We start from the raw sequence: 15,973 nt of genomic DNA, 5'->3' as shown, positions 1-15,973 counted from the left end.
GGACCACTATTTCTAGAACAAGGCAATGTTTATGACAACTTATGATTGGACCACCTTATTTTAAAACAAGAATCTCGTGATGTAAACCTAACCCTAAGGTCCAAAAGTAAAGTCCCATTCAATGAAATTTTTGTTCTTCTATATGATCTACCCTCACTCAAAGGCCACCTTGTTAAACCAACTTCTACTATCGCAACTTTCTATAATATCAATTAATATGGTGCAAGATTAGTTTTTTTTTTGGGCGATACATAATATGGCAATCTAAATAAATGATGTTCACGGTGAATTGAAATATAAATAAATGAAACAACATTACCACATCAGTTGAGATTGAAAAAATTTAGTACTTCTAGGATTATTATTACTCAAAAATATGTGGTTGGTGTATCTCAAAAATAAAAATAAAAATATGTGGTTGGTGTTGGCCACACAACTTGATGATGTGTGGTTTCCTAACTACAGATTCATGAGTTGTGTGGTTTCTGGTCAATGCATGTGTCACGACTCAAAAAATTATTTGATATGATTTGATTGAAATGGACAAAAGCTCAATCAATTCTCAACAGATGTTCATAAGATGGAGAAATTATAAAATACTACAGTAGTATAGTCACCTAATACATCTTGTACACGTATTATAATATGAGTAGATGACATGGTTTATTTTTCTCCATTTTAGGGATGACATGGTTTATGGTCATCGTTTCTCTGCCGAACTGTTTTTTACTTGTGGGATTTGTGTGACCATTCATATATAACCTTACCAGACGAAATCTGGTTTCTGTCGGCAGATATGATACTCAATTGAAGATTTGATATTGATGACGAACAAACCTTAATCAATTGAAGATTTGAATGATGACAAACAAACCTTAACCAATTGAAGATTTGATTGATGACGAACAAACCTTATAATAAATCATAAATTAAGTTAATTAGTTAAATAAAAAAGAAAAATATAAATAAACTACAAATTCATATAAGAAATACAAGAATGTAACTATTTAAATATCGTAACTCGCAAGACCTTATAGCGCTAGTATAGCACTTATATATAATCACGCACTCATAACTAAAGTTCGACTCTAGACCTCCCTCTCTCTTTAGAATAAAAAATACATAATCATAGTTTAAGCTAAACATAGAAGCAAACTTAACACAGTCTAATACAATTTAGATTTAAAATAGACAAATCACTTGCAAGCAGTAAATTTGCAAGGGACTCTCCCATAACCTGAATTGGCCCTGATGAAGCGCAAGGCTGTAAAGAGGACGTTTCTGTTGGAGCCCATCAAGCCATAATTCAAATGCTGGACCACAGCAATTGAATTGTAAGGAAATTGAAGACTGTTGTAGGAGTTGAGAAATGCAGTGATCCCTTCCCTCAGGAGAGTCCTGTAAGGTTCTCCTCTTCCTTGTAGGCCTTGCAATAATGTCAGGTCAGTCCCGTATCTCCTAGCTGCCGCCAATCCGAAAACAACGGCTACCTTTGTGTCCGGGCTCACTGCCCTCCAGTAGCATTTGTGCTCTGGCAATGTCCACTGCCTGAAAAAACACAACCCCATCAAATGGTCAGAAAGGAAAAAAAAAATCGTTGAATTCAAACTTGGAAACTCTTTTAACACCGAAAAGAGAAATATCGCTAAAGCAAGAGTGAGTTGGTAAGTAGAAAAACAGTTTGGGGTACACCATAATAGATCATACTAGACTCTATGGTAGTTTTATGGAGAAAACAATTTTTACTCAAAGTAGGTAACCAACAACTTAAGACACTACAAAGCGAACCACAGTAAATAACTTACTGATGAGGGCATGCTGTAGCTTCCAAGAAGGGCACTGGTGGCATTGGAGGCAATGAGGGCAGTGGAGGCAATGGAGGCAATGGTGGCAATTTTGGAAGAGGGGGAAGCCTGAAAGGCGGAGGGCTGGCCGGCGTTACCGGGTTAGGCAGAGGCCTAGCCGGTGTCGGCGGTGTAGGAGCTACCGGATTAGCTGACCTTGGGCAAAATGACATAGGCTGAGCAGGCTGAGTGAGCAAAGAGTCCACAGCATACATCGCCGTATCAAACATCCTAAACATAAGCCTAAGGCTTTGAGCAGGGCCAGCACTAACCCCACAGCCATTTGAGCCTTGCCCTGTGCTTGAAACCTGAGCAAAACAGCCACTCAAATCTGGCGTGCCATCAAACTTGACAGCATAGTTTCCAAACCAATTTGTTGTTTCTTCCCTTGACATTGTGATTTGCCCATTGCTGTCACTGCAAGCCACTTGTACTTTAACACCTGCAAAAAGCAAAAGCATATGAATTTACAATTAAGAGTGTTAATTGAGAATGTGATTAGTACTAATTAATTAGAGATTATGGATCTCACCATTGATGGGATAATCAAAGAGGGATCTTTCACCATCTTTGCATTGGTCACAGAAGACTGTGCCACTGACCATGGTATCTGCCTGAGCTCCATCAATGGCAGCAGCCAAAATGAGAAGTGCTGCCAAAATGAACTTTTCTAGCCAATCCATGAGCATTGGACTAAATGAAAATGCAAAGAAAGAGAGAGTAAAGAATAAAGAAGAAGGTTTGGTGTAAAAATAAGAATGTGATGAGCACCTAGAAGAAGCAAATTAATAGAGAGTATGGTAAAGTAATGCTTACATTCAACTCTCAACTGCCTGCTTTTATGGTGTGTGGAAAACACCATTTTCAAACCAGAGGTGCATTTAAGGCTGGTGCTAATAGCCAAATATTCTTGGTTTCATTAGAACTAATGTTGAAATCACAAGTGTCATGATCCAACAATTAATTGTCTGAAGTTGATGCATACGCACTGCGCATCATGCGATTAGAGAGATAAACACAATAGTGTATACACCGTAACATGTTATTTTGTCCACGGCCATAGATATAACTGCAGGGCAGGAGTTTTTAGTTTTAGAATAATTTTGCCACGCAAACAGAGACTGTGGACATGAGCAGTACCTATCCCAAGATTTTGAAGGCAAGAAGTCCATATGTTGCCATTATTGGAGACGTGGGTCGGTTTTTGGCCAAAAAACATGACTTCAAGGCTTCAAGGTTTTGCTGGTGGAGGGTATTAGTTGGCCGTCAAAGTAGCAAAGGCATTGATGAGGAAGGCCTATAAGGAGATAGAGCTTCATGATATGCAAAGACAGAGAAATAAGTAATGACTTCTCTTTAATGCTCTTCAACTACACCTCACACATGTCTGCAAACCTCTTTCTCGTGCCCGCACTTACTCAAAAATTGATGTATTTGTCTAATGACATATTGCCAGGCTAGGCACGCGCAGAAGAAGAACTTTTGTTTTCTCTAGTGTAATTTGATAATAACCTCTTTGAACATGACCTAAGGCCAGCCTTGAGACTAGTTTTTTTTTTCTTTTTAACAAATCAGTACTCTAATTTAAACTAATTAAGAGAGGAAGATTCAAACTCGAAGTAAGAGAGTGGACTTAAAATATTGGCCCATTATGATGAACCAAACTCCGTACCAGTGTAAAAATGGACCTGCATTGTTGTTGTAGCATGGCAGAGCAACTGTAGCAGTGAGTGCCCAGTTGGCACTGGAAGCATTTATGCCAGTAGCGCTTTAGCAGTTACAAAAGCACTCCCAAACTACCCTAGTTTTGGTTGGTTGCCCTTGCCGTCATTTTGTGTATAAAATCTGTACAACTGGTGACATCTAATCAGTCAACTGTGCCATTTTCGTTATTTTGTGGGGGAAAATCTACCCTATTACTATTATACGACTGAAGACATTCAAGAATCTCTCATGAGCCATCAGAATTGCAACTTCTGTATTATTCCTTGCTCATAATACTGAAAACTCACCCTTTGCAATATGTTTTCTCGTCTTTTTTTTTGGCCAAAACAATTACAACATCAATTACTCGCAACAAAATTTTGAACCTACAGCAGAATAATGAATGCTAAAAATGATTCAATCAAAAGTCTACTTGCTTACAAATATGATTCATTCTATAAATCAGTAACTTGAAACTATAGGCAACTCCAATTCCAGTTCAGCCAATTCTGACCCTTACCCTAAGGCATAAAAAGTTAAACATCTGCAAACCCTGTACTGTAAATAACCGAAAAATCTACACATTCAGCAAAATTCCATCAATCACATGACCAGAAATACATAAATTTATGCAGCATTTCTTGTTAAAACACAAAATAAATTATCCAGAGAACATAGGCAGAACCATGAAGCATCAAATGCACAACATACCAAAATCTTCAACCATGAAATGTGTGAACCAGAATTTAAGGATCAAAAATAATAATTAGAGTTAAAGTATTTCTCAATCTTAAATACAACATACAAACAAAGCCCTACGGGCAAAACTAGTATAGCTATTTAAAATCCTACAAAAATTGTCTCAAGTTCAATGTATTACAGTCGCAGAAGAGAACACAAATCATTGAAACTGAAAATTCAACAGCCTCATGGATCCAACAGCTCAACTTAAAATCTTTTCCCATGGCTTACACCGAACTTGTAAAACGCCTCTTCAATTCTCATCAGCATGCCCGTCAACATGACTGTCAACATGCTCATCAACATGGCCATTCTCTGGTTCCACAGAACTGCTCCTACTCTCATTTTCCTCAGCACTGCACCGAAAGAAAAATATTACTTTTAGAGTTCTAACGAACCCTGAAAATAGCAACAAATAGTTGAAAGCACGTCTAATCACACACATTACAAGTTACTAACCCCCTAAAAACTAAAAGAGAAATCCATGGTTACATGAACCTTTAACTTTAAATGGCTCCATTCAAGTCAGGTAGATCCTTCTAGTCCAATATTCATATTTAACACATACTTACATAAAACAACTTTTTTTCCTTGTGCAGCAGCCAGGGTTAGGGATAGTAGTATGTGTCAAACAGCAGAAGGGAAAATTGCAATAAACATATAAAGATGAATGGGCAGCCTTCAGAATATCACAAGTTAGGGTTGAAATTGAAAAAGGAGGGTGTTTTATCAAACAAATTAGAAATACATTACCCAAGGGCAAAAATAAAGAGATAGTAGTGCCACCAATTTAAACTTGTCTATGTGTGCACATGAGAAGATAAGAGGGCAAAACAAAGACAAGAGCATAAAAAATCCTCAAAAGTGAATTGCAATTCATTGGAGCACCAAGTATTTTGTAAAACTCGACCTATCAATAAGATAACAAGTAATGCTCGGCAAAGTGAATTTCTTTTTATTACAGAAACCAGAGTTCAAGAAGCTTCCTTTTGGACACAAATGTAAACCATCAATACTCAGCATCTCCCCCACAAGGTTGACAAACCCCTTATGAAAAGGTTAAACTAAAAGACACACACTTACATGCATACAACCAATATGCTAATTCACTGTTCCATCAAGCAAATTTTCCTATAACTAGCTGAAACCAATTCTATCAACAATGCATCTTTCCAATTAACATAGCTAAGAAAATCCATGCAATCAAGTTCAACATAGAAATATCAAAAGCATCAGACTTTACAACTAAGCATTCTAATTACTAGCGATTGATATACCCAATCAATCAATCATATGACTGAAACAACAAACCTCTGGGGACGAGCATCTGCCACATCAGGCTTCCTCCAAGCTCTCTCAGTTCGATCTCCAGCACGCCCATTTCCTATCCCAAAACTCCTCTTCCCAAACGAGGGCGAGTGGTCTCTCTCAGCCACCTCCTTAATCTTCACCGACTCGAGCTCCTCATCAATCTTCTTCCAGTCCTTCCCCTTCTCTGCCAACACCTCCTCTCTTGGCCTCGCCTCACCAAACGGGTTTGAGCCCTTGGGCTTCGGTATTGCCGTCGACCCAGGTGAGGTCTCGTTGCTCACAGGCAGTGTCCTCGGCTGCAAATTGAGCCTCGGCCTTCCAGTACTCTCACTCAGACCACCATTACTCTCCTCCTTCTTCTTCCCCCAAACCTCAGAATCCGCACCACCACCATTGGACACGAACCCAACTCTTCTTTCTCGATCAAAACCAGACCCACCATTACTCTCCTCCTTCTTCCTCCCCCAATTATCAGAATCAGCACCCCCATCAGATGTGAACCCCACTTTCCTCTCCCGATCGAACCCACCACCGGAAGCACCGAATCTCCGTCCCTCAGACGACACAGAGCTCTTATTGGATACCCAACTGTCCGATTCATCAGCCTTCGACTGTGAACCACCAAAGAAACTACCTCCTGCTCCTCTCTCCCTCCTCTCAAACCCATTTCCCACCGTCGATTTCTTCGCAGCGCCCCAATCATCAATCTCGTCGGCCCTGGAAGGCCCATCGCGGTTCGATTCCTTCCCAAATCCACCTTCCCTCCTCTGTCCCGAACCCCACTTCGAATCCGACGACTCTTCGCCGTTGGAAAACCTGCTGTTTCCCCGATCAGACCCATAGGACCTGAACCCGCCGCCGAGCCGATTCCTGTCGAGCTCCTCGGCGGTTCGCTCGCGCGGACCGGTCGGGAGATGCATGCGGTCCTGGTGGGTGAGGCCCTCGGGCTGGGCCACGGGTTTGGGTGCGCCGAAGGCCGTGAACTCGGCGAGGGAGATTTTCTGGCCCTTGTTCTTCTTCTTAGGCTTGGCGGTGGCGGCTACAGACAAAGATGGGTAGTCGGCGGAGGGCGGCTCAACGACGTGTCGTGCGTTTTGGGTTTCTTGTTCGAGCTCGGCGTCCTGCTCTTCGGCGGCGAGGGCCCAAGCGCCAGGTTTGGCCCAAGGAGACACTGTTGCCGCCATGGTTGTGGTTGCTGTGTGCTGCGATGAAAAGGTCTCTCCTTTGTTTTTGCGCAAAGGATGGATTTTTTGGCGAAGCGTTGCGTTGTTGGGAAGCGAAGAGGGGGTTACGAATATATAGGGTAGGGAAGAGAATTTGATCCGACGGTGGAGATTGAAGTTTATGATTTTCCTTATCAGAGAGAGAATCTCTCTCTCTTTTTTCTTTTTTTCTTTTTTGATCCGGAGAGGGAATCTGACTTTGTTTTTTTTTCAATAATGATTTTGAGGAACTCGAAAACCTTACTAATTACCAATAGTAAATCAGTAATAATTGCAGTAAGAAATGAGTTAGAATTAAGCTAGGCAATTTCGAATGGTAAAAAATGAGTTAGAATTAAGCTAGGGAATGTCGATGTAACTTCGAATTAGTTGAGTGATAAGAGAGCTTAAGAAATGAGTTAGAATTATGATACAAAATAGCTTTTGAAGAAAAATGAAAGGAATTTTCATTTTCACCTTTTAGACGACTTTATATCCATAAAAAAAAATTTACAAGAAAAAGGTTAGCTTTCAGTAATTATCCATCCAAACCAAATTATTAATAAATCTCTCAATCTTAAAACGGCTTTACTTTATAGCATCATCAGATCATATTACGCTATAAACTCTTGACTAGAATCTTATTTTCCCAATTAAAGGAATTTCACGTTCTTTAATTTTGAAATTATCTTGTAATTAAACTATTTATTATTTCTTTTCTGGCAAAGCAATTTGGAAGATTTCATTGCTTAAATAGTAAAATATTGCACTATCTGCACATTCGAGTTAAATTTTGAACATCCTGGCAAAAAGTAAAAAGGTTAAATTTTGATAATTTGAGGGATGACATGAATCATATAATTTATGGTTTACTGTGTAGTAAAGTATGCAGTTTATTTGCCATTATACCAACCGAATTCATTGACAGCAAAAGCAAAAACTCAAGAGTTAAATACAAAGATATACAATTCCCAAGCAGTATTTGCCCATTTAATTGGCAAATATACCTCTCAGCTGTGTGTGTTCTATGATCTATCAATGACAATATGAACTGAAGATTTTCTTAACCAAGGAAAAAAGGACTAATACAAACTAGAAAGACATCTATAAGAAAAAATATATACAAACTAGAAAGAAAAAGAAAGAATCAAACTGAATCAGATATTAAGAAGAATCATACATGAAACTAGTGAACGAGAAGCCGAGTGTCGATATGTACAGATGCCATCAGCAGCCATGGAGAGATTGAGCATTGCCAATATCACAACAAATATCTCTATGCACTGGTATTGATACAGAACTGCAGCCCCATTCCTGAGCTGAGGGTGATTCAGAACTTAGCATTGAGAGTGGTGCCACACCTCACACTACAATTTAATTTGAGCGTCCGGTTGAGGGTTGCATCCGCTGGCTGGTGAAGAAAGGCACATAAAAAGTACTTTTGCAATCTGCTAATAGCCCCAAGGTCTGTCCAGAAGAAACCGGGAGCTCCCAACACTACAAACACTAACTCAAAGGAAGGCTATTGGCACCCAACACACTGCTACAACCTGTCCCTAAAAAAATTCATTTACTTTTTCATTATATCCCAAATCATTTCATATCCAAAAAGAAGAAAGAATTTATTTAATAAATAAAATAAATAAATAAATAAAAGACTAGCTATGGCTGGTCTTAGGCCACGGAAATGTCCAACTAGGGGAGGGGAGGGGAGGCCAATTTTTTTTTTTAAATGAATAAGAGTAAACGGGTATTTGGAAGGTGTAATGAGCAATGGGAAGGTGTAATGAGCAATGTGCTAGATGCCCATAGACTCACCCCTACTCAAAATGATTGTTGCAGTGCAGCTTCATTGCTGGGGATTTCATTCTCCAAGATGATTGTTGCAGGGTTACGGTTCAGGATAATCTGAATTGTGTAAGGTGAGCAAACGTTCATCTTCAGAACCCTTCATTGAATCTCTAATGTACCATGTTACAGTTCCTGCTATGAAAAGAAAAACTACTGTAAGCATCCATAAGCAAAGATTGTAAATGTTACAGCCAACTGTAAGTGTAAGTATGCCCCTCAGTCTAACCAATAATTAATGATGGGATTGCAACTGAGTAGGCATGGAACATTGTAAATTAGTATCCTGATCAAGAGGAAAATGAATGTCTCAGATCATTGGGATCAAATTTAACATGCATCTGTTTTATTCTCAATCATCTTATTAGATAAGAATTTTCAATTGTCATGTTGATCTGAATTTAAAGGAGATAATAAAAACCCCAAACCCCAAATCCCGGATAATAGAAGGATGCAAAGTCCATGTATACCTTGTGTAGATGATTCTTCATTTTTGGTTGCATGGAGTATGATAGTTCCTGACAGAACAGTGATGAATCCACATATTTCAGAGGCTATGCTGCTTACATCCTGACCAGACCAATCCTGTATTGAACATAGAAAACAACGTGAAATTCAGAATCCCATGTCTTTGTAATTGCATGGAAAACAACCAATAAAGGCATCAGAAGAAACCCACAGTATATAGATCAAGCAATCTACCTTGAACATTATTACACTAGCAATAATGGTCAGAGTTGTGAACATCACATAATATACTGGGGCAACAATTGCTGCATCGAATGTATCCAAAGCCTGAAACAAAGTGGCCATGAACTTGAATGATGTGAGATTCAGCAGGTAATTATTATAATTTGAAGTCCATGAAAGTCTGAGTTAAAAGATGGCTAAATTGAAGTACTAACAAGATTACTGTCCAAGCAGCACGTGATACTTAAAGTTCAATTTTTTAATAAAGTAGACCAACTTAAACTTACTTTCCAATTTCAATAACTAAATTTTCAGATTTTGAGAAATTTCCAAACTTATTACGATGGAAATCCTGTTTGCTTGAGATTTGATATAGTGTTATTATATTTACAAGTTATATGACAGAGGCAGAATGCATTACTGTCCCCTCCTTTATAGGCCAGGAACACATTGGAGTCAATATGTAACAAATGGGCAAATCAGGATCTGAGAAACCAAATGCTGAATAGGCATTGCAGGTGGAGCACAGATTTTTAGCACAAAATGGCTAGTCAGCACATAAAACACCAATGATGATAGTCTCGGAGGAAGAGACCAAAATTAATAGCGCAATACTGACCTTGTTGAGGTAATTCAACTGTGTAACTACGCAGATTACTGCAACAGTCAGAAAAAACCAAGTCTGAGGATAGGCTATCTGACTTACTCCCTCAAGAGTTAGCTTTATTGCAATTCCAATGGCCTTTATGCTTACAACCTGAAGTAGCACAGCAGAGGTATACAGCTAAACACCTAACAATTTGAACACATAAGACAGAGGAACAAAGTGCCTATTTGTACTTGGCAGACTAGAAAAGCATAGTTACCGTAAGTGAACCCATCAAGGAACAGATTCCCAAGTAGACCAGTATATTTGTTTGCCCATAGTGAGGTTCAAAATGCAAAACCAAAGTTAACACTAGGGAAAGTGTAGCAGCAACGTAAACCAGAAAGGCTGTGTATAGAAAACAAAAACAAAAACAAAAGTAAAATTTTCAGGACAAAACAATGAAGGTTCTATGACGAGTAGCATTGAAGAAAAAGAAATATGAGGTTTAAAGTCATGAACCTGGTTGGGTCGCCAGAACCCAGATTTCCTGTACAGAATTTAGAGTATGCTCTTGAGGTGCATGGATCACGATTACCACTGATCCCACGATGCAGGTAACACATCCCACAATACCCATTTTCTGTATTCGTTCCTTCAACAAGAAGTGAGCCAAAACAGCACTAGACAAATCCAACAAACACGCAAAAGTTGGTAACAAAAGCTTTTAAACAATACCTTCTTTTTATCAGAAATCAGCAATGAAATGAACTCAGACAGAAGTGCATTTACCTGACTATTATACTCAGTGCACCAAGTGGGGTTACAAGAACTGCTGGAGCATATACATAAGCCACAAAATTGGCAACCTCTCCACCAATCACTACCCAGTTGAAAAAATTCAAAACCAAAGATCAATAACTCACATGTACTTATCATTTCAGTCACACACATTTTCTGTAGAGAGAGAGAGAGCTGTACTTACTGGTGATCATGCCCGCCCACCAAAGTGGCTCTAGTAAGTAAGTATAACCACCAACTCCTGCACAACTCAAAAGACACAGATTTTCAATTACCCAAATCAAAGATGTACAACAAATCAATCACATCGCAACTTATGAAATAATCAAAAAACAATCAAAACCATGAATTAACAGTTCGGATTCTGGAACCTATCAATCATCAAACACATAATTAACTTTCAAAAATTGAATCTTTTGGTTAAATCTTTGTAATTTACTCCAATTTCCAACCTCAACCATCCAAAAAAGGGAAATGCTAATGTGCCAATGGCATCGACATTGAAAATAAACTAAAAGAATGGAACCCAGAATTCGTGTAAGAGTAAAAATGACCTGCTCGAGTACCGGCAGCTCCAGCGCGCTTGAGACCCTTCTTCTTCAAGATGAAGCTCGCGCCTATGAAGGCGCTCGAAGCCATCGCTAGTATCAGCCCCTTCGTATTCTCTGACACCCCCATCTCTCTCTCTCTCTCTCGCTCACTCTCTCTCTAGAATTTCGAATTCCCGCCAACCAGAGTTGAACAAGTTGTACCTCTCTCTCTGTGTAAATTGCAATACACCCTCTGAAGCTTTCAGAGAGAGAGATCTCTCTCTCAACGCGAAGAAACACGCTTGAGCCCGTCGTCTAGTCGGAAGCTTCCCGTGGCAGTACGGACGGAGGTAACAATACAGTGCTTCGCGCGCTCGCCACACCAATGTGCGGGATCTGATTCTATTGGCTATGATTTTCTACTTTTTTTGAAATGACGATAGTACCCTTAGCTCATCTGGAGGGTGCTACGTGGGCAACGGGGTAGATTAGATCCTCTGTTGCTGTTGTTACAGTTGAGTTCACGTGGAATCAGTTGGATGACAGCTTATGGGCCAAAGATTTGCCCCTGGAGTTTGGACTTTTACTTTTCTCTGTAACTTTTTCTGGTGCTGTTTGGACGCTAGGAAAATTGAAAGTGGGAAAGTTAAAACAAAATATAAAATATAAAATTGGCACCACGTCAAGGCGTTTGCGCTAAAATAGCCATTTTTCACAACTTTTATTCTATAATAGCCCATGACTCATATAATGTTTCTTTGTTATTCGTATAATTCCCTCTTTGTTGTCCCTATAGTACCTCTTTAATACAAGGGGGCTATTTTAGAATAGAATTTATGAAAAACGATTATTTTAGCCAATTTCACCCGAAAAAAATGGAATGATAGATGACCTTATCTGCTTCAAATGTAAGAAATTAGTATTATGGGATTTGCGAATATACTCTGCTATGGATAGTAATTTGGTTTATATACTAATGAATTAGATATGATAGATTTCATCCCTAAACCAAAATGAAAAAAAAAAAAAAAAAAAAAAAAAAGCGTTACTCATACTCATGCTCTATTATTTTTGGAAAAGTAAAACAAATAGCACAAATCATATATATTTGATTTTATGAAAAGTTGAAAAGAAAAAAAAAAGTTTAGATATATGCGCATCATCCCAAAATTATTTGGTTTTTTCCCCTACTTCATTTATTACAAAAAGAAAAAATTTGTAGGATGTATTGAATGGAAACTATCCATATAATTTGTAGATGTACTTTACTATCCAGTTTTGCTATTTTGTTTGACAATTTTAACCTTATGAAGAATTCCATTAAGGACAATAAGACAATGAATCACAAGTGTAAATCATCGGCAGAAAGCTAAGGGGGGGCAAAGCCAAGGAGAAGGAAGCTTCCCAATTGTACAATGTTAGAGGAAGGTTCATTAAGATGCATCCTAAAACATAGGTTTTGCCGATACAACGTTGCTTATACAATAATCTATATCTTCACGTGACAAATTCTTCTACTACCTCATACCCAATATCTTCGTCTCTCTTAGCCTGCCAAGGCAAATGAGTTTCGTAGTTAGTTGTTTTCTTGCTAGGTTTGCTCAACCTTTTTTCTTTCGATTTAGGAAAGAGCAGTTCTCCTAGAATAATTAATTACGCACATAAATGTGTACACCCGGCAAATGAAAAAACCTTATCAAGTTGTGGAATGCAGAGCTGAATTGCAACCTAAAGATGAAGATCATCCCGTTGGGCCTTGGGGACTGCGTTAAGCGAACCTATAATGTAGGAAATACTTTGTTTATGAATCATGGAGATAGTTAGAAAATTTTGCCTCTTAGATAATTTGGCTGTGATTTTGAGTAAATGGTTCTAATGTTAAGGGAGTTTGTTACTCAAACCTAAGTTAAATACTTCTTAAGTCACTACTTCATAGGATATAACTGTTTTGCTATTCCTAACCTATCACGAAATGTCACGAGTAATAATTTTTTCACATGGCAATATGTGATTAACTGGATATAGCAAAACAATGATATCTCCGTTTCACACAAAATATAGAAGAGATTCTTCGATTACGGAGGGTGCCGGACGAACCGATCAGGCGACATAACCAAAGATAAAACTTTTGTGAGGCTAGCCAGGCCGGGCATCAAACAAACTAGATGATGAGGCTGCGTGACCAAAGATTTATAGGAACGCAAAACACATACGATGACTAAACAAAATTCTTTTCTTTCAAGAACCACAAAAATCTAAAATTTTGGAATGAGAATAGCATATCCTCAGGCAAAGAAAACAGAAAACACATACGCACAAAATTCCCTTGTACAAAGCCACATACACGGCAAGTAGTGGTTGTGGCTCAAAATTCCCTTTATCCGTCACTATACAAATCCAAATTTTATTTCTCTTGAAATATGAAATTAAATTTTTGAGAACTTGGGAATCTGATTGACCACAAAAACAGTTGACAATATTCATTTATATGAGAACAACAAGACTATAGGGTCTGAGTCATCCAAAAGACAACGAAATTCTTATCCATCCATTTGCTTTGTTCCTTTTACTTCTTCTCTTTCAAATTCACAAATTACACGTTTACAAAAAGTACCAACAAGCCGATCAGTCCAAACCCACGACTGCGTCAATGGGGCCTAAATCTCAAGTGGCCCAAAAGATACCAAAACAACTTGGCAGGAGAAATTCGTATAAATAGGTAAGCTTTGACCATTCTCATTTATTGACTTTTTCTTTTACATTTAATATTTATATACTTTTTAATCCAACTTAAGAAATCGAATAAACGCTCTTATTCACTTGAGATTAAAGACGGGCACAATAATAAATCGAATCCTGGATAAATAAATGCTTTTAATCACTTGGGATGAAACACGAGCACAATAATATTAGGCAATTATAGAATAAAAAATTGAAAGGAAACATAAAGAAAATAAGATAAACAATTGGAGAATAAAACCTATTTTATTTAAGGATAATAGCTCAGTTTATCACAAAACAAGTCTCAGATCAGAAACAGCAGAGCAATTAGACATCCCACCAAAAAAAAAAAAAAAAAAAAAGGAAGACGACCATAGAGATAATAATAAGGTCCATAAAACAAACCCTAATCAGACCCCAGCCTACTAAAAACCGAAATTCGAAAAAGTAAAGACAGACCGACTCATAATAACAGAGAGATAAACGACGACGTTTCCATCATCGCCAGAGCACCGAGTAAACGGAGTCGTCTAGGAGAGCTGGCCGCAGTCAGCAACCACCACTGGCTTGGAGGTCCTGCCGGAGCTCGACCCAACCTTCTCGATGTTTTTCACAACATCAAGCCCCTCGATCACTTGACCGAACACGACGTGCTTGCCGTCGAGCCACTCGGTCTTGGCCGTGCAGACGAAGAACTGAGATCCGTTGGTACCGGGGCCGGCGTTGGCCATGGACAGGATTCCAGGTCCGGTGTGCTTCTTGACGAAGTTCTCATCGGCGAACTTGGCGCCGTAGATCGATTCACCTCCGGTGCCGTTTCCGGCTGTGAAGTCACCTCCCTGGCACATGAACCCTGGGATCACTCGGTGGAAGGAGGAACCCTTGTAGTGCAGGGGCTTACCGCTGCGGCCAACTCCCTTCTCTCCGGTGCAAAGAGCCCTGAAGTTCTCGGCGGTGCGGGGGGTGGTGTCGGCGTAGAGCTCCATGACGATACGGCCGGCAGGCTGGCCTCCGATCGTCATGTCGAAGAAGACCTTAGGGTTTGAAGCCATTGATGCGAATTTCAAGGGTTTGTTTGGATCGTTCGCGAAGAGATTTGGGGAAAACGAGAGCGATGATGCTTAGGGTTTGCGATGCGTGGACGAGGTCACGAGGACGAGGGGTTTATAAAAGGGCCTCTGAGGTGAATATCTATGGCAAGTTGTTTTCAGCCGTTGGATGAAGACACGTGCATTGAATCTGACGGGATATGGGCTAACCGTGGTTGGGTCGGGTTTTAACCAGGGTTGGGTTTTGGGATCCGAGGCTGAGTGAAGTGGTTGTGTACTGGTATATGCCTTTGTCATTATTCGGATAGGGTATTAGGGTTCGTGGACTTTCGGGAGAAAGAAACGACACCGTTTGGACCACGTTGTGTTGTGAATTTGGTAAACACTTGGATGGCACACATGGTATTAAATAAAAGGTGAAACACTGACAATTTTACTGATTTTTACTGACCCTCTGAGGCAGATCCGACGGTCTGGATTTCGCAAGGATGCAGATGCCGACATACACATAAAGCCAAAAGGATCTGAAATTACGGATCATGAGGACTAATTTTTATATTATTTATTTTTCTGAATGAAAAATAAATTAATAAATAAATATATGTATCCATGGATCATGCATGGATGCCCGGTCCATCGATCCATGAATTGGACCCGTTCACTTGGTCCAACCTAGGAAATGTAGATTGAAGGACGAATGACAACCATTGGATTAATTAATTTAATTTGCTATTTATTCCATGCGGAAAATAATATAAAATTTTCTTAATTATGAAATAAAAATAAACAAATCAATGAAATCATATATTCTTGGAGGATCATTATTCTCTAAAAGAGGAAGCACACTTTCTTTAGTAAAGTTGTGGGGATTCACCTGCTGATTATCTTCCAATTGACAGATCATCATTCATAAGCAAAACAATGGGTATATGGCTTATGGAGCTCA

The 15,973-nt window shown here is 39.1% G+C and overlaps 4 protein-coding genes across 6 annotated transcripts; all 4 read right to left on the bottom strand.

The window, feature by feature from the left end:
- Positions 1-942: 942 nt before the first annotated feature.
- LOC110761720 (Pollen Ole e 1 allergen and extensin family protein) lies at positions 943-2,654 on the bottom strand. Its single transcript, XM_021964273.2, has 3 exons — positions 2,377-2,654; positions 1,806-2,286; positions 943-1,548 (listed from the first exon to the last, which is right to left on the bottom strand). Exons 1-3 carry the CDS (start codon positions 2,531-2,533, stop codon positions 1,197-1,199), a joined length of 990 nt encoding a protein of 329 aa, XP_021819965.1. The 5' UTR covers positions 2,534-2,654; the 3' UTR covers positions 943-1,196.
- Positions 2,655-4,293: 1,639 nt separating this feature from the next.
- LOC110761726 (glycine-rich protein) lies at positions 4,294-6,889 on the bottom strand. The gene is made up of 2 exons (XM_021964278.2): positions 5,601-6,889; positions 4,294-4,645 (listed from the first exon to the last, which is right to left on the bottom strand). The coding sequence occupies exons 1-2, from the start codon at positions 6,782-6,784 to the stop codon at positions 4,543-4,545; spliced, it is 1,287 nt and encodes a 428-aa protein (XP_021819970.1). The 5' UTR covers positions 6,785-6,889; the 3' UTR covers positions 4,294-4,542.
- Positions 6,890-7,694: 805 nt separating this feature from the next.
- On the bottom strand, positions 7,695-11,642 carry LOC110761739 (magnesium transporter, putative (DUF803)). 3 transcript variants are annotated; one of them, XM_021964290.2, is made up of 10 exons: positions 11,282-11,642; positions 10,912-10,968; positions 10,719-10,809; positions 10,449-10,609; positions 10,207-10,334; positions 9,960-10,097; positions 9,353-9,445; positions 9,121-9,235; positions 8,621-8,788; positions 7,695-8,352 (listed from the first exon to the last, which is right to left on the bottom strand). In XM_021964290.2, the coding sequence occupies exons 1-9, from the start codon at positions 11,403-11,405 to the stop codon at positions 8,694-8,696; spliced, it is 1,002 nt and encodes a 333-aa protein (XP_021819982.1). In that variant the 5' UTR covers positions 11,406-11,642; the 3' UTR covers positions 7,695-8,352; positions 8,621-8,693. The 3 variants fall into 3 exon arrangements, with proteins under 3 accessions (XP_021819982.1, XP_021819981.1, XP_021819983.1); XM_021964289.2 differs by having other exon boundaries at positions 7,695-8,358; positions 11,282-11,641; XM_021964291.2 differs by having other exon boundaries at positions 7,695-8,358; positions 8,621-8,785; positions 11,282-11,640.
- A 2,581-nt stretch (positions 11,643-14,223) lies between these two features.
- On the bottom strand, positions 14,224-15,131 carry LOC110761729 (peptidyl-prolyl cis-trans isomerase 2). Its single transcript, XM_021964281.2, has one exon. The coding sequence runs from the start codon at positions 15,028-15,030 to the stop codon at positions 14,509-14,511; it is 522 nt and encodes a 173-aa protein (XP_021819973.1). The 5' UTR covers positions 15,031-15,131; the 3' UTR covers positions 14,224-14,508.
- Positions 15,132-15,973: the final 842 nt, after the last annotated feature.

Source organism: Prunus avium, chromosome 8 (genome assembly GCF_965620075.1).
Source record: "Prunus avium chromosome 8, drPruAviu1.hap1.1, whole genome shotgun sequence".
In the NCBI taxonomy this organism is placed as follows: domain Eukaryota; kingdom Viridiplantae; phylum Streptophyta; class Magnoliopsida; order Rosales; family Rosaceae; genus Prunus; species Prunus avium.
Note: the sequence above shows the minus strand (reverse complement) of the source record. Positions and strands in the feature narration are given on the sequence as shown.

Excerpts from the sequence above, each read along its gene's own strand:
- LOC110761720 (XM_021964273.2), bottom strand. The coding sequence starts at position 2,533 with ATGCTCATGGATTGGCTAGAAAAGTTCATTTTGGCAGCACTTCTCATT. Across the intron at positions 2,287-2,376 it reads CTTTGATTATCCCATCAATG|GTGTTAAAGTACAAGTGGCT; the intron begins GTGAGATCCATA and ends TGCTTTTTGCAG. Across the intron at positions 1,549-1,805 it reads GCTACAGCATGCCCTCATCA|GCAGTGGACATTGCCAGAGC; the intron begins GTAAGTTATTTA and ends GTGTTTTTTCAG.
- LOC110761726 (XM_021964278.2), bottom strand. The coding sequence starts at position 6,784 with ATGGCGGCAACAGTGTCTCCTTGGGCCAAACCTGGCGCTTGGGCCCTC. Across the intron at positions 4,646-5,600 it reads GCAGATGCTCGTCCCCAGAG|TGCTGAGGAAAATGAGAGTA; the intron begins GTTTGTTGTTTC and ends CTTTCGGTGCAG.
- LOC110761739 (XM_021964290.2), bottom strand. The coding sequence starts at position 11,405 with ATGGGGGTGTCAGAGAATACGAAGGGGCTGATACTAGCGATGGCTTCG. Across the intron at positions 10,969-11,281 it reads AGCTGCCGGTACTCGAGCAG|GAGTTGGTGGTTATACTTAC; the intron begins GTCATTTTTACT and ends TGAGTTGTGCAG. Across the intron at positions 10,098-10,206 it reads CCTTGATGGGTTCACTTACG|GTTGTAAGCATAAAGGCCAT; the intron begins GTAACTATGCTT and ends GTGCTACTTCAG.
- LOC110761729 (XM_021964281.2), bottom strand. The coding sequence starts at position 15,030 with ATGGCTTCAAACCCTAAGGTCTTCTTCGACATGACGATCGGAGGCCAG.